Genomic DNA, 25,706 nt, shown 5'->3' on the forward strand with positions numbered 1-25,706 from the left:
ACATACTAATTATTTAAACATTTTAAAAGTGGGTATAGTTCTCTTACAGAATATAAAATATCTTCCATCAACCTATATAAAAAAGAATCAATATAAAAAAATGCATCTACTTAATATAATGTGTAGAGAGGCATCATATCTCCATGCATTTTCCAATTTGGAGGCATACAATTAGGTAAAGAAGAGAAGTCTCTTATAATACTGCCTTCTCATAGCTTCTTGAACATACTGGGACTAACATTCCTTAGAACTCTAACTAGTGAGTTAGAAACAAGTCCCTCTAAATCTTAAATAAAGAAATGCACTTTAGATAGTGCTTTCAAGAGTCAAGTTAGCCCCCAATATTTTTATCTTTATTTTTTTTTTTGTTCTTCAAATGGTATTTTATGGTATTTTAAAATTCTGTTAACAGAACAGCAAGAGAAAATAGTTGTTTTTCCTCCAAGAACATTAGGATACTAATATGAAATTTCCTGTTGTTTTAATAAATTTACAGTCTTAAAGAAGTGTTGAGGACTTGCATATTTTACATTTTTCAGTTATTATGGAACAAATTCCATTTTGAAAACTCTCATTTTTACTCTTTAATAAAATATCACTCATTGACTTTCCTTGTCCAAAATGGCAAATTAACTGCTGGATTCTTTTAAATGGAAATATTTATGGAGTGTCTATTTTTACAAAATACAAGTTTCAAAAGACTAGTCCTAAAGAAAAGCTTGAGTGGGTCATCAAAGGAAAACAAGTTCCTTCTATGGTGTCTGAATGGGTGGGCATGTTAATGACACAGGATCTACTGATAAGGATTGTATTTGACATCAAGGCATTCATACTACATGGCTCCACTCTGTGTCTGTATGAAATGTACATTTTCTTTACCCACAGAGACCTCTGATACTATGGTTACAAACCATCAGAATTTACCTGTACTCAGTGTGGAAGGATGGAGTGGACTTTGGCTACCCAAGATGTTCATTCTTGTGCTACGTTTCTATAGAGAAAACGAATTACCGTTAAATCCACACTAATGTCTCGGGAGAAGAGAATTAGTGCACATGCAATACAGATTAAATTTACAGGAAACTGGGGGCTGGGCAGATTTAATGCAAGGCTGAGAAAAAGAAATGCAACTTTGAAGGGGGCTAATCTACAAGCAGCAGCTCATTTCAGTTGGCTTAAAACACGAGCCAGATGTTAATGATGAAAGCTCAGTATCTTAAAAAAAAAAAAAGGGGAAAAAAAAGACAGAAAAAAGAAAAAAAGAAAAGACTGATATGTTTCTGCTCAGGCAAAACACCAGGCACTCAGTAAATCAAGCAGTATTTCCCTCCCATACATAAAGCACCAGCTAATGCTTCAGTAATGACTCCTTTTCCCTAAAAGACGAGCATGTGGGAAAACTTGTACTGCAGCTGTCTGTCCACAAGACACTATAAACAAGTTACATCAGTTTTCATTGCAAGAGGTCCTGCCTCTTGTATATTCTGCAATTAAACTTACTGGGAGCAAGCCATTAGTCAGAGCCCCAGCCTCTTCCATGTGGGGAAGCATTTAATTTGACATATTCCTCCTCAGAGACTGGTTTTGCAAACTGGCAGTAAAGTTCTGGTGGGTCTGCTTTCCCCCTCAACTTTCCTCTGGACACTAGGGGGACAGAGAAGCAGTGGTAGAAGGTTGTTGTGAATGTGACAGTTTTGCTAAAGATGGATATTGACTTTCAGATCTGCATGCTTGCAGTGTGATTGCTTCAGGTCGGAGCTAAGCTATACTGTGACCAGCACTGCACTAACATCATAGCACACTCTGTGTTTTGGCTCTCAACAGACACTTACTGATTGCAAAAATAGAAAAGAAGAGAAGATAGCTACCCTCCAAGCATGTCCTTCTTCCAAGGCAGCACTCTGTGCTTCAGCAGGATTTTCAATAACTCTTCCTATTTGCCCCGAAAAATCCATTGCTACTAGTGAGTTTTCAGACACACTTCTCTGAAAAGGAATTTTCACTTATTTCAAAAAACAGGGAAAGGAAAAACCAGCTTGAGAGTTTCACTTCAAACTGTTTTGGTTTCAGAAGACTGTCCAAAGTCCTCCTTCAACAGCACAGAAAATACATTTTAATTTTTTTTTCTATATTTACTACATTCTCCTTTCAAAAGATTCACAGACACAAAAATAGATGTTTTTTTGACTGTAGGGGAGGGAGACGATTCAAAGGCTCAGAATAAAACCTGTTTGTTTAAGTTGCCCATTTGTCCTATTACTATATTTCAGTCATCTTCAGGGCCAGTTGGGATCCAAATATAGGTTCTTCCCTTTTAGGTAGTTAACAGTCAGCTCTTGGCCCAACATATTTTAGGAAATCTACGTGTTAGTTTTGCCAGACCTAAGCTGGCTTCTGCAGAGACAGCCAGATGTCTCTCTGTGCCGTACATCTCAAAGAGTGTGACGTAGCCAAGATTTTTCAATCATGTGGATCATGTAAGCCTAAGATAATGGAGAGCCAACCATGGAAGCTGTACTCATGCAAAACATGAACTTTACACTGATTTGCTACACAATGCTGAATTTACATATCTTAGCGTAAAATTTTCCACTTTTAAAATGCAAAAGCAAATGTATCTTTTCCAACATCATACATCAGTGAGGTAAAGTTCATCACTTACTACTGGAGTGGAAAAGTGTGGAAGCATGGCTTTTCGCTGCTGGGGAATTCTGTAATTCTGATACAGTAGCATTCCATACTGCCAACAGAAACACAAGGACATTATTATTCAAATATATGCCCTACAAAAAAAACTGTAGCGATTTCTTAATACCACTTTTACACTGGACCAAGGTCCCAAAGCCATTTGTATTGAGTAATAGTGATTGGTAGGTGGCAAAGAGTAAATATGCACAAAAGGTTTTATTTAAAAAAATACAACTTTGAGTGATATACACAGGTTATTTTTGCCACTCTCAGATACCACTATGTTTTCCTTGTAGAACACAAGCTTTCAGTCAAGATCAGAACATACATATTAATTCCCTTCTTTTTACCCTCTAGAACTTAAAAAAATTGTGCACAAGACATTCAAACTCAGTTTTCATAATGATAAAAAATAAGAACCTTTCTAATTCACTAGCTCTTTCAAGAAATTTCACTATTGCTTGGTACTTTTCTCTTCCTTAAAAAAATAAGGTGATCGAATTCCAGTGATGCCCTTGGTTGAACATGATGAATTTTAGCAACACTTGTAGCTAGGATGGTAGGTAAACACCTACTCAGTGCCTTCCCTAGAGGCACAGTGCTGAAGGAGAGCAACATTGCTTACTGAATGTTCTCACTGAAAAAGTTTATGCAATTTCCAAACAGGAAAATATAGGACTATGGAAAGATAAATGAGATGGTGAATAAAAAGGAGCGTTACGGACACAGCCTTGGGGCAAAGCCTTAATTTTCGCTGACCTTTAGTCATCTTTTGGTGTGTCTTAAAAACCAAGTCATTTTTTTTTTCCTGTATGCAGGATGTAGTATGGTAGAGAGAAAAGCACAGCAGTTTTCAAAGCAGCACATTCAGAAAAAGACTGAGAACCAAACCAGAATTTATGCACATTTTCCTATGAAGACCAGGAAGTTCTCTCCTTCAAAGGGCACCAAATAGTCAGCTTTCTCCTCAGTTCCCTCCATACTGATTTTGTTTCAAAAAGCAGTGAAGCCTCCTATTATATTATCAATAAATTTTATTGTGTGCTGTCAGATATAAGTAACTTTCACCGAGACATAGGGTTACTTATTTTGTTACTTCTTCTAATAGAGCCTTCAGAAAAATGGAAAAAAAACTGCTAAAGGAATGTTGTTCTGGTAAGAGAACCACTTACCATGATGAAAACATTTTATTTTGCTTTTGATAACTTGAAAATACCTTGTTAAGCAGGTTTTTTAATCCATTCACATATCTCAGATTTGGATCCAAAACTAAAACTATACTGATTCATATGTGAAAGAATAGATCTTAGTCTCATGCCTAAATTGTTAGGTGGGACAGGTCTGCTTGGCATTTTGCTCTTATCCATACTGTTTTGGAGACGATGATATTTAAGAACGTATAGGTAATTTCTCATGAACAAAATAACAAATGCCACTTAACTCTAGGTGCAGCTTTGCAAAAGTAGAAGAGACTAGCTACCTTGAGGAGTCGAAAGGCAGTCATCCAGCACGTCCTGCTTTGCTCATCTTCAGCACACAACAACCGCAGTTCCTTAGTTTCATTTCTCACTCTGTTTGGCTTTAAAGTATTAGAGGGAAGTCAGATACATTCATTAGAAAACCAGTAACACTGTAAGGTTAGAATCACTGTAAGCAGGGTAAAGGCAGGTACAGTATTAGTCTAAAGAAGCAGCCAGAAAAAGCTCCCACCACACTGAATTTAAAGCTCAGGAGAGGCTGAGCATGCTTTGAAGGAAATCACTTTCTCAGCTGGGTCCAACAAGACCAAATATTGGTGCCTCCTGACTTTCAGAAGCTGGGGTCATTGATGTTGTAGGTCCCCTACAACTCAGGGCATTCTGTGATTCTATGGTTTGAAATAACCTGCAGTCCTAGCAGTTTACAGGAACAAGGTACTCAGGCCATGCTAGAACCAGACCCGGGCACTTAGTTTTGTTGGGTTTGGTAGTTGGAGGGTTTTCTGGGGAGATTTTTGTTGTTGTTGTTGTTGTTTTGGTTTGGCTTTTTTGTTTTGTTTGCAAATCTGTGTGAAGTTTTATAAACCCCCATTTTGAAATGAAGGATGAATGTTTCCATAACTGAGAGTAACTGAAAATTTGCTTCCATCAGTTCAGAATGTGTCCTGCAGCCAGTCTCTTTGATGCAAACTCTTGCTGTCTAGCTCTGGAATGGCTGCTAGGAAGGAGACTACTTTACTACTGTCACAAAACCAGCTCCCAGCCTTATTTTCTTCTCAGAAAATTACACTTTTCAAACCTTTGAAATACTTTCCAAATGAATCTTTCAGCACAACAGTTTTGAAAATCTTCAAAGGCAAATAGTTATTCTTAAATTCATTTTTCCAAGACAGTCTTCCTCTTTAAATAAAGGCAAACTTCTGGCCCACAATAATGATAACATCGTACTCCATCAGAGCTTGATCCTTTGCTGTTACATAGTTTTGGTGCTAACTGTCCACAGAAACTTTTCTGTTTGATTAGAGAACCTAGAAAAAGCTTTCATCTGTGAGGTGAACCAAGGCCATCTCACAAGCACACCATGCTTCAGCTCTGAGCTGCTCTTGCACAAAAATTTCCCAAACCAAAGGAGCACCAGATAAAGTGTTAAAAGTGTCACAAAAAATGATGACAAGATTCACAGGACATGCCTGCCAAACGAAAGATGTTAAAGATCAAGTCTTTGTGACAGAAAAGGCTTGCAGAGTTTTACATACAAATCCCATTTAGCTGGGGGTTGGGGTGACTCTGAGCTACCAACACTGTCTGGAACTTTGGAAGAACTCAGTGAGAAGATTTACCTTTATACAAAATCCATACTCTGCAGGGGCATTGTACAACTTCTTGCCTGCTATCAATGAGAAAATATTGCTGTCTTCTAGGTCAGCCAACAATTGCAAGTGTCTTGGTTCCTGTGGAAATAACATGATTTAGCACAGGTAAGTGAAAGGTTTTGGAAGGTGTGCAAGCTCTGCAGTCTCTCAAGCTCAGCCTCCAACAGAGGGCAGTGCATGAACACTGCTCCTCTCCCAGGCAGCCTCAGATGGCCATGGCACACACCCCTTAGATACCAGCCTAGCAGCAGAAAGTACTTGGTACAGGAAGTTCACAAAACACTTATGCAAACCCATCACATTAAAAATGGCCTGGCTGGCCTATTACATTGGTCCAGAGAAATCTGAAGGTTAGCACAACTTTAGTGGCCACAATGCCTGGCTGGTTTGTTTTTATTTTATAACGAAACTGTATGGCTGTGTTCATGCATTGAGAGCCCAGGGCTCGACTGTCACTTGATCATGCCTTACTTATCTTTTTCTGTGGAACAAGAAAAGGAAACACTGTGTGGAGATTTAAAAAAAACAGCAAAAATTACCCACTGTAAAAGCAGAAAATGCTTTCACATGCTAGTACTGTGCAACTTCTTTTTTAATCTTACCTTTGAAGTTCCTTTTGTAGAACAATAAAGTCCTGATCTCCTCAAACACATAAACAGTTTCTTCCATGATTTCCTACCCAGCTCTTTCACGTGCAAGAAACCTTGAATTTCAGGGCAGCTACTGGAGTTTAAAAAGTTCTGTTGGAGAGGAAAATGTAGATGAACATTGTATCCTATGGATGAATTATAAAATTGTCACTGTATTTGCAGAACGGAGAAGAAAATGGCAAATTGCTTTGCTGACTTGAGGTGCAGTTTCACACTAGGCTTAAACTGACCTAGATGTTTAATCTGATTTACAATCAAAACATATATTCCTGCTCCTCCATTGTGTCTACCTGGCCATCTCCTCTTGCAACTGACACCCTCCTATTCTCTGTGTCAAGAGTTAAATCTCAAAAAAGCTACTGCTTCTCTGTATTCCCATTCACCTTGCACCTGGCCTGAAGGGAGAGAAAGTAAGCTTATTAATTTTTAAAATAATACCTTGTCACAGCAATTTTGGCAAATTGTCTTACGTGGAAACAGTGGCTAAAATCTCCATCTTTATCCTAAAGTTTTTGAAAGGGAAGAGCCTACTTCAGGATTTCAAGATACCAAGACAAGGGGTATAACAGACAATAGAGTATTTAATTGAAAATGAAATGCAGAGCAGTCAAATAAGTGCCAGCAATTATACCAGACCTCAGGATTGAAAAGCATTTAAATTCTTGATATAAGTAGAGGCACCACATACAAAATAATTTGATTTGTGATATATCACAGGAAGGAACAATTAATTATGGTAGGAGAACTGATGGATTGCTCCCTTATTACAACAGGCCAGGTTTTTAAATGACAGAGGGCTTGATCATTAGGTTAAATGCCAAATTAATAAATTGAATAAGTATGAAGAAAAATGCATAAATCTGGTTAGCTTAGATGCCTCAGCAATTCTTCAAAGTTGTGTTTTGGTATGGACAATACCCACAGGAAACAAAACCAAACACAGCACCCTGTGTCAGAATTCTTACTTCCATTAAACCCTAATTTTTTTTTTTTCCCAGTCCTCCTCCTCATCTCATCTAACAGAATGGAAAAGAACAATCAATTTTCTTGCTGTTTGTACTACGAATCCACTTGTCAGCGAAAGGGACAAGTGAAAGGGAAAGACCAAAAGAACAGATTCTTTTTGTCCAGTCAGTTAAAACAAAAGTAAACTAAGATGGCAAGCTTTTCTGCATGTCAGAGCCAGGTCGACACTAGGGAAAACGGATTCCACTAGTTTTAATGCTATTGTCATGACTAAAAATGCTATCTCTAAATGCAGTATATGATATAATGAGATGGCATTTAATATTCTTCCCTGTCATGTGTGTAATTAAAACCAGCGAAATTGCTCAGTGTCTAAGGTGGCTTCAGATACAACATGCTTAATGACTACTAGGCTGCAGGAGGTTTACCTTGAATAAATTACAACTGCCATTGAAATTCTGAAAAATGGTTGTGTGCTTTTCAAAAGAAGTACTTAATATAAAAATTGTAACAAAAATAATTATTTTGGGTAAACAATGAACTAGGGGGAATATGCTCACCCTCTTTCCCCCAGCCTCTTGTGTTGTTAACCCCCATGATTTATGCTTCTTCAGGACTGTACCTTCCTGAGCCTTCCCAGAAGCAAACTCATACCTCACGAGGCTGTAAGGTTTTCCTTTTGCTCCCACTTGAGTTACCCTCAAAACTTTTCCATCTTCAAGAACGTCTTGCTCTTTTGGGGAGTCTTGCTGCTTGTATTAACAAGCAAATTCAATTCTCCACTTAAAATACAGGAATAAGGGTCCAAGGTGTGAAGACCTCTCTTCCTACCAGTCTGTGGCAATGCCAGTCCATGCCAGTTTTGGTTCCTGATTACTACCTCATTGCCCATGACTGTCATTTATAATTCCAGAAATTGGCTAGATTTTTTTTGTTTGTTTGTTTCCCAGATGTAAGTGGATGCTAATGTTTTAAATTCTTCTCAGTGAATGTGGAACCAGATTTTAATAGACTTTGGTACGGTTATAGGACAAAATGAGTGCACTGGATCAAAAGGCAGTGGAAACCTGTCTTTAAACAGAGAGTCAGTATATATTTGCTAACATGCAAAATGACAGAAATCAAGCTAAAATCAGTTACTCGTATGCTTATATTCTTCATATATTTGTGCTTCTGCTTTATAATTTGCCTGTTATTCACGATACTGTCTTCCAGGCATCATGGTCGTATGTTCTTAGTACAGTACTTCTTTATTAAATTGTGTTTTAATTTTGCTCCGGAGTTGAATGCCCGCAAGTTGAGAAAACAAGTGAAGTGAAAAGGATTTATAGACTATGGGGCTTAGATTGGAGTGTTAAAATTGAGAGATCTAAGTGAATCAGTTGCTGGTCAGAGAGGTAGCCCACCCTCCAGCACCATCCTTGAAGGCCAACCAACTATGCCACCACCCCTGTTCCTTTATGAACAAGGAAGAAACTGTAGAGTGACACCAAAACTTCCGCATAAATGCAGTGCACATGCCACCACCATGCAGATTGCACAACTCTACCAACACATACAAATAAGGAACACAACCCTGCAATTTAACCTGGGGAGCTTTAAATGGGATTACTTTGCCAATACTGTACAAATTTCTACTTGCACTTACTTCTTAGGGCATTATTTTTCTATACAAAAGAGCAGCTAGTTGGCTGAACCATGGGGAAGTTGGTCCTTATTGTTAATTCTTGCCAGGCACAAACATGGGACACAAAAAGCAAAAGCAAAACCTCTTACCATATCAAACTCATCTTCTAATATCCACTTGCATTTTTAAACTTTCTCCTGTGCTATGATGTGGAGTACAGAAGAGTACTTCTCTTCTGCCTTTTATAAAAGGTATATTTTTTTTTCTAGAAATATACCTGCCAAGACTGTTTACGAGTAACAACAGGCGGCTAAACCAGATACCCACAGAGTAAACTGAGTATTAATAGAACAAATATGTATGACCATAGCTATGAACACTTCGTGTTTGCAATTTACACTTCAATGCCACTGGGTAAGATCTTTGTCAGGTATTTTCAACATTAGTCCCATATGCTACTTCACTATACTGGTCTTTCTCTGACTATTTTCCACACCTTTGAATTTTCTTCCTTCCTTCCTGCCTGTCTCTCAACCCCTCCCCCTCCACCTTCTTTCTCCATACGGATAATTTACAGTACCTGCAAAAGTTGTGACTGTGGGATACTGCCATTTGTTTGCTGGCACCAGGCAACCATTTGTTCGGGAAAGAAATTCTAGACACAAAAAGAAGACAATTGGAAGTCACATTATATTTAAACACTTACAGAGAACTTTTGACATTTTCTTCCAGTCATTAATTTTTTAGAACTATCACTATTAAATCAATTTGGAGATCCCCTGACACAGAAAGTAATACTAGGTCTTTTCAAGTGCAGTTCTTCCCTTCCTTCTGCTCACCAGATGCCCATGCAGACAGATTGTGGGTTTTTAAAATATCTGATATGCAGCATTTCCTAAATGCATTTCCCTCTCACTTCCTCTTCTACTGAGTACTTTTGGGGATCTCTAACAGCCTCCACTTTCTTGGAAAGATAAGGAGGAATGGTCCTGCAAGTTGAGTATGCACTGACTCCTTGCTTATTGCACCAATGACTTGATTTCAGATTTATTCCTCCACTTCCCCTTTCATCTGCTATGTTTTAAAATTCCTGTATAATTTGGTACACTGAATTTACTATACACAGCAATGACAGGAAATCATTCTTGAAGTTTTTAAACATTATTTGAAGCATGGAGACATCCAGAAATGCCTGAAATAAAACAATGACTGATTATAACAAGATGAATCACAACAAAAACATTTCCAGTTTAGAACATTTGTCACTTTTCAGGCAATATAAATTTCAGTCTTTAGGGCATAAAGAGAAGGGCTGAAGAGGGATCACCCTTCTGCCAGGTAAGTTGCACAATGAGTTATGAAAGCTAACATTTACCAGCCTCTCTTGAGTAGAAACAGTGCCATATGGCAACAGCTAATGCAACGGATAGGGAGCCTTCGCATTCATACACCACAAGAATGATTTATTCTGTGATTGCAGGAGCCTGGGACTGAATGCCAAGCATTCTGGGTTTTACTCCCATGCTCTGTTATTAATTAAAATATACCACATGAAACTAATGTGCTAGCTCCTATGATACCAAAACTTCTGTACAATGCTCAGATGTTCATAGGCTATCAGATGGTGAGATCAACAGAAGTGAAAAACTAGGAACATTCCACGTACAGAAACATTTTACAGACTAAGTCAAGGCACAGACTCGGAAACAAGCACCAGCAGATGACAAATGTACATGCAAGCACACATGTGAGGATGCAGCAACTGTGCACTTGCATCTACGAGGAAAGGAATTAATTTACCACCCGCAGTTTCTTCAGCAATGAGTTTAAACATGACCTTGTATATCTTTTTTCCCTCTCGCACCACAGATGCCTGACTGACCCAAAATCTGTTCTTACCTAACCACCTCTGGATTACCCTTCCTCAACTATCTTGATGGGTCGCACCAGCTGACATTGGTTCATAACAACAGTCTGCTCCAACATAATTGTTTGGATAAAATGTGAGAAAGTCATCCTCAGGTAAGCAGTTACACAGTAACCTGCTTAAAATTACAACATTCAAAGGATCTTAAAAATCCAGGAATAGCTATGGCATGCAGTACTTTTCAAGCATGGGTATACCGAGGGTATAGAGAGGGCAAGCTACTGTGATCAGTAAAGAAGGCAGAGCACATCAGTAAAGCACAGCTATAGGTGAAACAATGCTTATGTAACGATAAACTGGAAATTCCATGTATGGAGTAAGTCCTTTAGGGGTTACCCAGATGGGTTTGCTGTTTTATTAATTATTACAGTCAGAAATTAAAAGGTTTGGATACTTCTTGTTATGTGATGAATTTGCTTTGAATCAAGTAACTTTGACGATAATGAGTAAATTGTGCTTCTGATGGTTTTTCTTGAACTTACAAAAATTTCCCTGTCTTGGTCACTCTCCAATGTAACTACAGACATTTTGAAACAAGCATATTTGGTAACCTGGGAACACTTGAGGTTTTTAGGCTAGAAGAAGAGTACAAGTAATTTAAACATTGGTTAAAATTTCTTTGGAAGGAATTCTGTTAGTTGGTTACCTATTTTGTTTAATAATAAATGTTTAAAACATCACAGTGCCCAGCAATGTTATTGCAGTCCACCCCTCTGTGGTGTAAACAACTAAAGAATGAGACTCACCATGGGATTTTTGAAAAATTCGTATTTTGCGTAATTCTTCCTGAACAAAAATTTACTTTCACTTCCCATTGTGGATTCAACTTGAACTATGAGCTCATGATCTTCCAAGCACCTCTCTGCGGAAAAAGAACATGGTGTTAGTACACAGCCAACCAGCAGGAGTGAGACCAACTAAGAACAGAAGTTGAAACAACCCAGTGTAATTCTATTACCTTTTAAGAAATTAGCAAAACACATTCTAGCATATTGCCATGAGACAATACTTTACTTTGTAATGTATTACAAAGTTTAACATTATATGACAATGTTCTTCAAGGAATTTTTATATATCAGGGCTTCATAAGCACAGACTTTTGAGAAATCAGTAATTTTTGTTTTGTGTGCAGTAGCTACAATAATACAGACAAACCCCTTCTTTTGGCAATGGTTGTGTGCTGTGGAATTGGCAAGGTGGACAGGTTTAAGGGGGAAAAAAGTTACAGAAAGGCCACTGTTAGGTCTTGAACTATCACAGAAATACAGTGTTGTTGTATTTGATCACACTCTATAAAACCAGTCCATTTCAAGGTGAACTTCAGGCCTTTATTGTAGATGCTAGACAATGGGGTTTATTATGAAAGAGGTCACAGGATCTACTTTACAGGAATACTGACAGAGACAAATGTTTTGTACACATGACAGGGCAATTTTCTGCTCTAGATTTGGTTACAAGGTAACTGCCCATAACCACCACTTCTCTGGTCAAAAGAATGGCACATCAAAGCATGAACAGATAGCTTAACAAACCCAATTCACTGAAAGCAGTAACTCAAAAGAAGGCAACTGGCTAAGTGTACACTATTTAATGAACTCATTATCTTGACAAGAACTTTCTCAGAAAATATTTAGGTATTTTTCAGAAGTTTTAACTAGTCAGTGCTTTCATGCCTTATATAATAAAAAATTTAAAAATTAGGTCAAACAAAACTTTTGCTTAGCTTTTGTTTAGCTTTTGCAAAACATTAAACAAAATGCCTGTGACTTCCAAAGAAGTCAGGAAAGTCCCTTCCCCACTTTGTGTTCCTGCAATCCTTGTATTCCTGCAGTAAGAAATGCCAGGGTGCCACCCAAGTTCTCTTGGGGTGTTTTCAGGATAGAAAGCAAGCAGTCATTGGCATCTCAAAGAGAGCAAGCTCTGGAATATCACTTGAATTACTGAACCACAGATTACGTCTGGTATGGTCTTTGATTGAAGATTTAACCTATGACTGAATGATTCCATGATTTTTTTCTCCTGTACTCAGGCTGTCAGTCATCACCAGCTCATTGATGACTTCAGCATTTACTGTGCATTTGTGATGTCCAGCCTTGCTTTAGATTGTTTTCAAAGGGGTTAACATTGAAAAACCTCTATAGTGGGCTGCTCTCAAACCAAGAGCTATTTCTTAGTGCATCAGGTGTAACATCACTTTGAAGGGGTAGTTCTTTGACTAATGTGCGCAACAATATTGCTACAGGGTGGCTGTTAATAAAAGACATTTGGCACCACCTCAGCATTCATCACTTAAACATGCACGTTTCTAGGGGCTTTGCAGATAAAGTTTCAGGTATTGCTAATCTGGTGCTACTATTGTGGTTTTTAAGCAACTGGATGAGTCAAATCTCCTCCACATTGTGATGAAGACTGTGGGCCTATGAGGGTGAAAGGCCTATTTTTTAACTTATGCTTCCTCCAAAAAACATTTCATTACATTGGTATGAAGCTTCATCGCAGTATGAATCCTGAAAGATCACATGTCCTGTTACAGTCTAGTTCTGCCACCACCCAAACTTGTAGTCTTCGCTTTCCTAACACATTAAAAATTGCTTGTAAGGGACAAACTCTTTATTCTGTTCTGAGGAAATGAAGTATAGATGAACATTTGTAAATTGGTTTTGTATTTCAGTGTTTAGTTTGTGTAAATATACTTAGTGCCTGTTTCTTAGGTGCTTTAGACAACTGACCTAGATGTATTCTGTTACTACATCAAGACCTGAGATTCTATGGTGATACTCCAGCTGATTTAGTATTTTCATTTTGATGGCCAAAGCCATCTTGGAGAAAAGGTGCAGCATTTCATAGCACGTGCATGTAAAAAAAGGAAGCTAGTCCTGGTCAGTTTGCTATTACTTCATAGAAGTTTACACTTGGGACATGCTTGGTAATCTGCATTTGGTTGGTACAAATGGGATGAACTTGACACACGAGCAACCCAGCCCTGCTTTGAGCTTCCTGCTACAAAAACTAGAAGCACAGATGTCAGCCTGTTGAGTTCAATAGGTCAGTCTGTCTTCAAGTGGCATTGCTGTTGAAGTGACCAGAAATGAGTCCTTTCAGTTTATCTGATAGGCTCCAGTCAGTCTTCTCTACACACTTCCTGGAACAGACTTTTCCTCCACCCCACCCAAGTTAATCTGCATTATTATCAGAACTTCTACTGAACTGTAGTAGTGATACAAGGTGGGAAAAGGAGCTGGATTCCATCATAAAAAACTCACAGGTATAGCCAAAATTCCCAATCAGAGAATCACTACAAATGACAGGCGGACCCCTGTATCCCGCCCTGAGCCCGCCCTGATTTTGCATTTAAGCAAGTGCTATGTTTAACTGTTCCACTTTTAATTCACTCATATTAAGGGAAATCAATGCATGTTAACAAAAAAAATCTAGGTACAAAACTGCAGTAATGATTTCTTCTAACCCTCACATATTTCAGAGCCCTACTACATTCTTTCCTGCTTCAATTTTATTTAGTAAGGTGTACAGTTAATTCTGGAACTCAAAAAATGAAGTGTGTAGGTAGGGAGGGATTCTTTCAGTGTCCAGGCACATACAATCATGTGAATGTCTTCACCATTATTATTTTTGTTTATGTCCAATAGATAGATCTCTGTCCCCATCCTAAAATGATGATAGTTAAGTACGGAACAGAACATAGGGGGAATACCACATTTTATAAACAGGTTAGATATACTTACAGTAGCAAATGAAATAATGGGACCAATTCAAATTTCATAGACTGCTTAAATATTGACTACAATGTGCTTTAGATATGAGCAGCATGGTGCAGCAGGAACCACTTTCAAATGTCAAATCAAGAAAGTCTTATGGCAAATTGTCACACCACTGCCTCCAGTGAGAACACAAAATTTTGTGCAGTCAAATAGCTGTTTAAAGTTATATGTAAGCACATTTTATCTGGAGTATACTTGGCTATGTGTGTGAACAGTGAGGTGGAGGTTCCTTACAAAGTGGGACGTCAAAGACCAAGGCAATGATAAATATGCAGCTGGCTTCAAAAATTTGAACTTGTCCTCGGTCTGTCCAATGGTAAAACAATGAATTGGTTCTGCAAACCAAGCTCTTGGAAAGTACTATCAGGCAAAATAGGGGGAGAAAAAAAACAATAGTTCACTAAATGAAGGAACTCCTCTCTTTTGGTGGGCTTCAAGACTGCCACCTAGAGCATTAAGTCAGCAAGGATTTATTGTACAAAAAATAATGTCTTCTAGAAACACATAATTCTGACTGCTCTTTAACTGTATTTCTCTTCACACTATGTATTCATTCATCATTGTTTCATACTTATACTAGTAATCTTATATCTAGAGGAACAAATATGGACCATCAGATGCCTGATGATAACCTCAACCAGGCTGCAGACAGATTACTACCTTGACCTGACAGTCTCCGAAATACAGGAAAGCATGTAAGCTACAGAGGAGCTAGAAATAAGCAGCCAAATAATAAAAAATTCAAAGTTCAACCAAAACTGGTGGAAGCACGAAAGCTGGTATTTAAACTTTATTGAATATGTCTACTTAAGACCCCAAATTCAATAAACTGGATGATGTTGTCTCCTGTTAAATTAACTAATTTATTTCCTTTTCTGTCCTCATCCTTTCAAATATGTGAAATCTGTATAATTACATTCTTTAAAATTCTTTAAATATTTTTTTGTCTGTTGGCTCTACACCCCCAAAGGCTGCATTACTTCTCACACTGATCTACAGCGTGGCCTACAGGGGACAGCCCTGGGACCATCCCTGTGGAACCAAGTTTGGTGGCTGCTGAAGCCCCAACCTGCACACCCTGCTTCTCTGGGGGCCCGCTTTGTGCTTCAGTGTGAGACAGAGGTCCAAGGCAGGCAGGTCCCCATGTATATAAATGCAGCCCGATAAGTATCTTGCTCTTTTCCCATCATTGTTAATTACCAAGTTATTTGTGTGTAAACAGAAGCTTTTGATTTCCTAATCAGCCTCCTGCCCGATTCATTCAGAGATGTCACACACCAGAGTTTGACAGCACAATTAGTCACCATGGAAGCTATTGTGATGTCACAAACACTGAATTGTGGCATCATTGAATGAATCTGGCAGGAGAAGGATGTTGGTTACAAAGGAGAAGGCTTCTGTTTACACAATACCTTGGTAATCAGCAATGATGGGAAAGAGAATATAGAAAAAGAGAGCCTGGTAGTTTAATGAACATTGATAAAACTGCAAATTTGTAAAGGTTTTTAGAAGCGCATGTGGCGTATTAAGCTACAGAGATAAAGATTCTGTAATTTATACCTTAATTCTTCACCTCATCCTATGTCCTCAGAATTTAAAGTATATCAAAGACGCAGACCAGTGAGTGTTTCATGTTAATTTTTTCATATATTTCTACATCAGGAGAGATAATGAAACCATTAACTAATCAGGGTATCCTACGTGTTTGGGTTTTTTTAAGTGTTAGTCTGCAGAGCAGTGAATTTATTAGTGTTTAACAGTATTGGTTTAGGGCATCACATTTCCAGCAAATCATTTCCTTTTTTTATTCGTAAGGGTTCTGAATTACATTTTTAGACATAAAACCCGCTCTGTTAGCTACAGATAGCATTCACAATTCCAGTGCTGGCGACTGCAGCTTATGATTTGCCTTCCTCTGTTTTCTAGAAAAAACATTTCCCATGAAGTATATCGACTAATACTCCAAATGCTACACTTTTTAAAGCGTTATTGTATGCCATGGAGAATTATAGATAGCATTATCTGAGCGATACGCTGTTGCAAGCTGCACAGCAGAACCCTGTAACTAATCAGTGCCACAAAATAACAGGAAAAGCAAGACTGAATAACATGAGATCCTTTCAGGTATTGTAATTAAACCAATTCACGGTGTTATTTAATTCCCCACGGTTCTTCCTCTTGCTGCCTTCTTGAAACTGTAACCATGACACCTTAATATCAATCAGGTGGAGGAGCTGCTGCCTGGAGAGCAGATACCACCGCTGGTCCAGAAATTGCCCATGGCTTTGTGGGTGGTGCCACCATTTTTTTCCCTGCCTGAAGTCAAGTTTAGCTAACCCCCTCCCCCACCTCAGCATGTCTAGCTTTCATAAGCATTACTGTAGGTATGTAAGGCTGAGTCTGTTCACCCAGGTCTCCCAGCTGGTGATGAGCTGAGCTGTTTCATAGGGCCGTACTCTAAGGATCAAGCTTAATTTGCCTAAGCTGTTTATTTGCAATAGCTTCAGACACAGCAAGGTAGCAACAGAGCGCTAGCGTGAAGATTAGACAATTCTTCTTCTTTTTATAACAAAAAAAAAAAACAGAGGATGGGAAATAAGGGAAGGACTTTAAATGGCTTAAATGCTTAACACATCAAATTGTAATACACAGAAAGCACATATGTGACTTCAGCTAATTGTACAAATAAAAGCAGTGGAAAAGAAAACGTTCCGTCTGGAAGCACATTTATATGAATTACACGTTTTATGTTCCCAGGTAACCATGCCACCCCTTTGACCATTCCCTACCTAATCCTAGGTGAGGGTGATGCTCCACTAGAGTCCAGCTGTTATCATCCACACAATGACTTTTGTAAACGAGCAGCTGACAGAGGTCCCTGGCTGTCATGTCTGCTAGAATCTCGACCACTTTGCTTGTTCCATCTTCACTAAAGACTTTTACATCCTGCAACATAAAGGGTACACTTACAGATCAACAGCTCTGAACATAGGCAAACCACACAGCTACTGTAGAAAAGCATCATCCTCTTGGTGTGAGGGTTCCAAGCACCTTGGCAGCCAGGACAAATGAAATGGATGACTCACTTTGTAACACTTTCTCTCGATGCCCCCTAGACCTATTTCCCCTCCCCCCTCCCCAACACCTCCCTGCACTAAACAAAGATTCAGCAGGGTTAATATGACCACGTACACAGGAAAAGTGAGAGAGCAGGTTCTGTATAAAGCTGTGTAAGGTAAGCAAACGTGAAACAATGTCGAGAGAGTACTTTGGCAACAGTGGGCGAGAGAAATCACATCCAGTCAAACACACACAATTTTCGTTGCGATCCCATCAGAGGCCTCTGAACATTCACAGAGGAGCAGGCCAAGACCCCAAAGATTAAAAATGGCTCTCTTGTTCCCCACTAACTTTTGATTGTTTCATGTGGGGAAGTCCCACTTGCAGTTTGTCGGCAAATCAATTACCTAGCACAGTCCACACATTTCTCTCCCTGCCCTGACTTCTCTTTTGATCCTAGCTTGAAAGTAGTTTGAAACCAAATGTGCATACGCTGCACATCCCAAATATCAATGGGGATGAGAGAACAAGTCAAGAACCTTCTCCCCCACCTCCTGAATTATACAGATGCTTTCCCTTTTGCATTGTTCTGCTCAAGCAAGAGACACTTCCCGCAAAATTATTTCTCCGGGCAAATGTGCAGGTCCCAGATTTAAATGAACTCCGTGTTTAAAAAGCTCCGTATCCTAGTGAGAGAAGGAGAGTCTAACAAAAACCTAGAGGGTAATTCGATATGGAAAATCTTACCTCAACGGCACGTAAAAGGCAGCAGTCGGAAGAACAAGATGGCATTTTAAATGGGGATTGCCTCTTGAGAGTTAGTTCTCTGCCTCCGCCGACCCTCTGCAGCCTGCGGCTGGGCGCCTGGGGTGCCGGCGGCGTCAGGGGCGGCCGTACCCTACCTGTCACGTAGCCCCTGCTATGGGGACTGTTTCTGGGGAGGGAAACAACTCTGCCAGAGCTCCACTCAAAGGGTTACACGCAATCTTTGCGGTAGTGAATCAAACCACACTGTGCAGACCAATCCTAGCCCTCCCTCCGACTGATGTAATCATTTCCCACACACTATCAGACTTCCAAATTATTCCCGCCTCCCCCACCTCCCCCCCCACCAAAGAAAAGAAAAGGAATTACAAAGGAAATGTGTTTTTTTTATGACGACCTCGGGGCGCTTGAGACCCCTGGGGCGGCGGCGGGGCGGGGAGCCCGGCACGCGTGTACTGCTGCCCCGGCGCCGGTGCCGGTCCCGCCCGCAGCCCGGCCTGCCCGCGCTGATGTCATCGCCTGCAACTTGGGCACTTGAACTTCTCCGCCGCCGCTCCCCGCTCCCCTCTCCCCGCCCGGCCCGGCTCCGCTCCGGGCCCCGGCGGTGCCACCGCGCCGGGGGAGAGCGAGCACGGCCGGCGCCGCCCCCACCCCCCGCTCCCCGGTGCCCCGGCTACGCACAAATTCGAGCCCAGTGAGGGAGGAGTTAAAGCCTCATCCAGCCTAAGTGACTCAAAGCCGCACGTTCAGGAAACGGCTTCATCTGACAGCAGGGATGAGCCAGCTCTTTCAGAAGTGGGCTCTAGAAAGGAGAGGAGGGGGAATCCCGGTTGCTCTGGGGAAGGCATGCGTGCTGTGCAATGCTACGGCTGCACTCCTGCCAACGCGTAGCCAAGCCAGAGGCATCCTCATACACGCAGGAATTTGTTGGGCGTGGGGGTGCCCCCGTTTTCTGTCCTGCGGGCAAGTCTCTGTTGTGTCGCTAGCTCCGTGTCGCAGCAGAGCCCCACATTACACCCGCAGCGGTGCCGGCCCGCTCCGCCACTCGGCAGCGCGCCCGTGGGACGGGGGGACACGAGGGGATCGATGCCCGAGACACCCCGCAGGCATCGCACCGGAGTGCGCGAATGGGGAGCGCAGCTCTCGTGTTCACTCACAGGATGCGCAAGCACACCGAAAAGCCAGTATGCAACAAGACAGAAAGTAGCTATTTTGTTTGTTTTAGTGGTGAATGGCAGGGACTAACACTCGCTGGGTATTTTTTTTTTCCTTCTACTTTTTATAGTATAGCCATAGATTGGACCGAAAAGTTGGCGGTGAAAGAATTCCTTTCTACTTTCAGCTTACTCTGTGCATGTAGCTGCACTTTCTGTATTGAAACTAAACTATTTTGGATGGATTTCCTGCCTCGGGAACCAAGCTGGTGACATCATTCATTCATTAGTCACGAGAAGCACAGCCCTCTGCTCTCTGCCTCAGCTTTCACAGGGGAGCCCGAATCAGGAATACGCCACAGCAATCGCCACTTTCGCAACACCTGGAGGACAAACCCCGCCTCTTTTCCTTTCCTGCTGGGAGCAAGGCAGTGATACAGACAGCACCTGATCACTGTCAGTGCCAAGTCCCAGAAGAAAGGCAAAGCTGTTTCACTGAGGGTGCCTCTCCACCCGCGCAGGTGGAAAAGATACAACCACCACACTTTTCTCTGCTCCCAAGCATTGAAAGCCTTATTGCCATGTGGCCACTGGAAGAAAGCTGCAGCTGTCTTTTATGCTCATTCATGCTGTGCTCTCTCAGTATGAAGTAAAGGGGTCAGGGGTGTACGTGTCCCACCCTCCCCCTCCTTGCCCAGAGTCTGAGCTGATGCTGATGCCAGCCCCCGTGAAGTACCCCAGCATTTCAAACTACTGGATACCCAACACTGCTGTTTGGTGTACTACTACTGAAATGCCATATTCCCTCCTCCAGAGAGCCCGGCCCTGAAGAAAGCACCCACTATCCCCACACCACAGCCACTATGGGAATTGGGTTACAAACACGGATATGTTCATTCATGGGACCAGTCAGCCCTTGGGGTGTTAACAGGGCCCTTAAGGCCCAGGGACTGGAGTGCAGTGGGTGGGCAGCATGACTGAAGCAATGAGCAAGTTAACTTCACTGATTATTAATAGTGCTGTGTATGCCATCAAGGACAGTGCAAGGCCATGTATCACCACTGACATCACAGATATAAAACACTGCATCAGGAGGGGATGTAATAGCCTGAGCTGAACCCTGCCCCAGGGGACAGGAGAGAGGCAGAAGTGAGATGAAACCCTGTTCCTCTGCAGAGGCAAGAGTGCAACAGTCCCTAAGAGGCTTATATGGAAGGTAAGGGGATTTTATGCCCCCACACAACGCTGCAGAGTTATGAAGTATAACCACAAATATGAAACCAGCTTGACAAAGCTTCACCTCCAACTTTCTGACAGTTTCTGTGATAAAAGATGCAGATAACAGTATTGCTGTATCACAGAGGGGACTGGATTTAAAGTCAATTGGCCAAATCCAACTCTCTCACTTTTCCTTTTTCTCTCTTTTTTCCTAAGGAAACACCTCCCACTTTAAGGGCTCCCTATTCAAACTTCGTCCAGCAGAAACACTGTTTCATTTCCAAAATTGCTTTAGGGCTTATTATCTGCAAAAGAAAACGAAGCAAGATTCACTCAAATAAAATACCCTAATAATGAAAACATTTAGCCTGATGAGAGGTTCAAAAAGTTAGTCTGACACTTTTGCACTGCATCCCTCTGAGAAATGCAGTGAAATGCAACAGCAGACTGCCTGCAACAGTGATTTACAAAAGGCCCTAATTACGTCAGCAGCACAAGGCACCTTCTATTCAAAATTAAGGTTAAGAATGCTAAGCCAAGCAGAGCACTATATTGGCTGAACATTCAGTGCTTTACAGCGCAAAGGAGCAGATAACAGACTGCACCATTGTTCTGGGAAGAAGTCTTCCCCCAAGCTTTTCTTTTCTTTTCTTTTTTCTAAAGACAAAAAGACTTTAAAAATTAAAAATTTAAAAGAACATTAATATTCATCACTTCAGAGGTTTCATATAATGGGTCGCATATCTTGAGTATCTTCATGGCTGTTTCATCTTCCAGCCTCAGTTCCTCAACCTCCCTCAGTATTTTGTGTGTTATCAAGTAATGCAAATTTTTTAGGAATGTGAAGGGAAAAAAAAAAACAACAAAAACCAGAAAACCCGAACAGTCATGTGATGGTCACATAATTTCTTCTCCGTTTCTTATGCTATGTCTTTCCTTTTTCTTCAAAACAAAACTTATGACTATACACAATGATCACAGAAATTCACTCTTTTACATGATGTTACGCTAAAAATCTTCAGTGGGAAACAGATTTACATTTACATTCTACAGTTTGAAATCAAACAGCGTAATTTATATCAGTGCAGAGCAACCCAACCAATCCTGGGTTATGACTCCAAACATAAGAAGGAAGCACCAGTTATCCGAAGGCCCTCTGACTGAAATCTAATAGATCAAAGGTGTTAGTATACTAGTTCTTTTAGAGTTTCCCTTTATAAGAGATGTTGATCAGAGACTTCACAGAAAGCTATTAAAGTACACTGAAAAGTCATTACTAAGAGCTGCACAAACAAAATCAGTCCAGAAAGTTTTGACTTCCATCCCCCAATTTCATTCATCAAGAGTGCTCAGACATGATAATCATACAATCAGTGAGGCAAATAGAAGGAAAATGGAACTGAAAGGTATGCATGTACCTTGTGCAACCAGAAGCAGCTACTCACTGCAGAAGGCACCTACGTACCAGGCAGTACTTGCTGTTTTCACCGGAACTCTGTTTTGATGAGATCTTTTTTCTAAAAGCTTTTTATAATCAAAGCTTATCAGCTCACAAGAGCAGAGTCAGAGTCACTGGAGGAATGAGGAAGCTTTCAATTAGGATTGGTCAACTCAAAGCTGCTGAAGCTTGAGCTCAGCCTGCAGGCTACCCTTGAACTGCTATTTGCCTGGTTGAAAAAACAACAAATAAAGGAAGGTTTTGCTTCCTAAAGTTACAAACCTTTGAAAAAGAAAAGCCTGCAAGCATACTCTGCAAGCATACACATGACAGGCAAGCAACTCAGTTCACCATATCTACATGCTGGAGCACCAGCCAGTCCCCCTTTACTTGCCCAGCAGCATTAAGGCAGCTTTATAAGACATGGAAAATTCAACTATTGCAATGAAATAAATATATACGTCAACCCTATGGCTCTTTTTGCCGACTCTGTTGCACTTCTCCTGCAGGAAAATAGCCCTTCAGACAAACAGCAGTGGTAACAGCAATACATTGTGGATAAAATCACTTATACACAAGGCATCAGATAGTACTTCCTTATAAAAGAAAAAAAAAAACACCTGTGAGGTGTTTGATCATAGCTTTTTTTTCCCCCCTACATATACACATAAAACCCTTGGAAATGCTGAGGTTAAGGTTCTCATAGCAACATTAACTCTCTCCTCTGGCATACACTATAATTAGGTACACATTTAAAAGACTATGAACAACAAATGAGAACAACTGTTGTACGATCGAGATCTTAGTCTATGACTTTCATATTCAGAACAGTAACCTTAAAACAAAATCCCACAAACCCCTGCTTTAGTTGGCTGTGTTTCAAAATGCTCATTCTGTTCCCCTTCACTGGGCTACTGAATTTTAAACCCATTTCCAAGGGTCAGAGGAATAACCTGACCTGAAGGGGAAGGGCAATCATAAACATAATCTTATGTTCAGTGCTCATCAAAATCAATACTGAAGTCATAAACTCCATGAGGGTTGCACCAGCAAGAGAGGTTTTGGGAATCACAGAGATGGGCAGGGCAGGATTAGTGCTGGGTTCAAGTCAGCATTGGTATTCGGAGGGTTAGCTTCTCTGAAGCCATCATGTATGAACATCCAGTCACACACGCACCCAGTAATTTTAGAGAGTTACATTCCTAGTGAAAGTAAGGGAGAGAGATGGAGCAACATCTAAAGCACATTACAAAGGCTCCTGATTCTGGACTTATGATGGATGCCATAAGCTATGTTGGCTGAATTCAGGCCACTGTGGTGACTAATCAAGCAAACGTCTCTCTGCACTATTTACATCACGGTTTAACCCCAGCCAGCAGCTTAGCCCCACACAGCTGCTCACTTACTGCCCCCAGTGGGATGGGGGAGAGAATTGGAGGGAATAAAGTTAGAAAACTGATGGGCTGAGACAAAGACAGCCTAATCAGGAAAGCAAAAGTCATGCACATGAGCAAGACAAAACATGAAATTAATTCCCTGCTTTCCATGGGCAGGCAGGTGTTCAGCCACCACCAGGAAAGCCCATCATGAATAATGGTGATTTGGGAAGATAAAAACCCCCACTTCCCCTCCTTGCCCCCATCCTTCTTCTTCCTCCAGTTTCATAGGCAAAGCATGATATTAAATGGTGCAGGATTTCCCCTGGGTTAGTTGGAGTCAGCTGTCCCAACTGTGCCCCCTTGAACCTCTCGTATTCTTCTCCCCTCCTTGCTGGAGGGATGGGGTGAAGACCAGAAAAGACCTTGGCTCTGTAAGCACTGATGAGCAGTGACTAAAACATCTCTGGAATTATCAACACTGCTTTCATCACAAATCCGAAACACGGCCCCATACCAGCTACTATGAAGAAAATTGACTCTATCCCAGTCAAAACTAGCACAATTACACACTGCAATTGTGGACATTTGAGCTAAAAGAAATAAGCAAAGTGTGTTACGTTGCATGTATACAAAGCACATTTAAAGGAACATATACGATGAGCACATTTGGGATACAACTAAGGTTTAAAACAGAAATATTGTAATAACAAGCCAAAGCTTTTCCTCCTCTAATTCAAAACTGCATGTGAAAAATATTATTTGTTATGCAAGCACTGAATTATCTGCTTCTATCTTCTCAAAACTTAAAGCATTTCTTAAATCTAAAATACTGCTCTCTGTATAGGTTTAGCATTGTTGAGCAACTGCATTGAAGCATCTTCAAAAATCTCAGCTATTTACATACAACTGTGCAAAGCACATTTTCAAGACATAACCGCTGCCTGCATGAACAAAAGATTTTATTTCAACGTGTGTGCACATACTTAGAGGCTGAAGGTTTGGAAACTGTAAGCTGCTACCATGTAATTTCCATATTTTAAAAATAAATAGCGGAATGTAGTTTTAAGTGATACATACCTACATACAGACAACACATCAATTTTGTGACAGTATTCCCAAAAGCTGTTTCAACTCTTTCTCACTTTGGTTTAATGTTCAGATGTTCTGATAGATCATTTGACCTGTTTGACATTTTCACATCTTCCCACTCAATTCCTCATTTGCCTCTCATTTTTAGGTAAAAGAAAGGAGAAAGACTTTTTCAATCCTTCTAAGAGTAACAATAGGCCTTTTATGAATTTTGCTGAAGCTTCAGGGTATTTGCAGAAAGCTGGAAGGGAGAAAGCTTGGGAAGCAGTTTGTATAGGCTTCGACAGTCCGCACCAGCAGGAAGGGAGTGCAGCAACAGCCAGCTCACTCAGTCTTGGATCTGGGGGTCCAGACTGTTCCAGCATTTTCTGTTAGTTTTGACTGTAAGTCTGTAAATGTGCTCCCTTCTCTCCACACAGCTCTTCCTAACAGCAATTGCTTTTTATGCAAAAATCCTTTCTGGTTTCAAGATCCTTTACATATATTAAAAAAGACAGTTACAGACACTGTTACACTCCTTTGATTATGTAATGAAAGGCATTAAATTATTTTGCTGGCATTAACCTTTATCTTTCATATATTTTATTGTGAAATTTATCCCAAGATAGCTTGCAATTCTCCTCAGCTGCGCTTACAGAATACATTATTTATTGTCTGAATTTGCTCCAAGAGCAAGGTTTAGTACAAAACTTCTTGCAAACACAATTTAAATCACTAACAACCCTAGAAAGGGCAATATAAAGAAAAACCATAATAATTTCTTGATTAAATCCTTAAGTAACTAAGCTAGTTACTGAGTATTTTAAATTGCTTTGCCATTATAAATTACTCTGTAGAAAAGGAATTATTACCACATCTTCCTTGCTGCACAGGCTTCCAACCACAAGAACCACACTAATTTGAAGCTTGGCAGAGGTGCAACAAGGCTCCAGGGAACAGCTTCCCATTGGATTTAGGAAAATGGTACAGGTCCCCAAGACTTGGATGGCTCCTTCTTTCCCAGTAAAACATTGTGACAACAGCAGCTGAGGCCCTTGTCATCTAGGGCCCAGGCCACCCTATGAGCCAAAAACCCATTCCAGCACAGGGCTCAGCAATGTGCAGTTGGCTTTTCA

At 40.6% G+C, this 25,706-nt stretch overlaps 1 protein-coding gene and 1 long non-coding RNA gene across 9 annotated transcripts in view; one reads left to right on the forward strand and one right to left on the reverse strand.

Moving 5' to 3' along the window:
- Positions 1-25,706, reverse strand: part of GRB10 (growth factor receptor bound protein 10) — a 146,728-nt gene that overhangs the window by 6,852 nt on the left and 114,170 nt on the right. For 6 of the 8 annotated variants that reach the window (XM_053989607.1, XM_053989558.1, XM_053989550.1 and 3 more), the window contains 9 exons: positions 17,278-17,434; positions 11,456-11,571; positions 9,363-9,437; positions 6,142-6,279; positions 5,507-5,617; positions 4,169-4,267; positions 2,663-2,740; positions 1,869-1,985; positions 925-991 (listed from right to left, as the gene is read on the reverse strand). In XM_053989607.1, coding sequence (XP_053845582.1) covers positions 925-991; positions 1,869-1,985; positions 2,663-2,740; positions 4,169-4,267; positions 5,507-5,617; positions 6,142-6,279; positions 9,363-9,437; positions 11,456-11,571; positions 17,278-17,434 — 958 coding nt within the window. Of the gene's footprint in view, positions 1-924; positions 992-1,500; positions 1,645-1,868; positions 1,986-2,662; positions 2,741-4,168; positions 4,268-5,506; positions 5,618-6,141; positions 6,280-9,362; positions 9,438-11,455; positions 11,572-17,277; positions 17,435-18,295; positions 18,345-25,706 lie in introns of those variants that run through there. The other 2 variants (XM_053989599.1, XR_008439252.1) reach the window with 2 other exon arrangements.
- On the forward strand, positions 15,943-17,063 carry LOC128814057 (uncharacterized). Its single transcript, XR_008439255.1, has 3 exons — positions 15,943-16,108; positions 16,415-16,612; positions 16,714-17,063. It is a non-coding gene; the product is annotated as an uncharacterized LOC128814057 (long non-coding RNA).

The sequence above is a fragment of the Vidua macroura genome, chromosome 1 (assembly GCF_024509145.1).
Source record: "Vidua macroura isolate BioBank_ID:100142 chromosome 1, ASM2450914v1, whole genome shotgun sequence".
Lineage (NCBI taxonomy): Eukaryota > Metazoa > Chordata > Aves > Passeriformes > Viduidae > Vidua > Vidua macroura.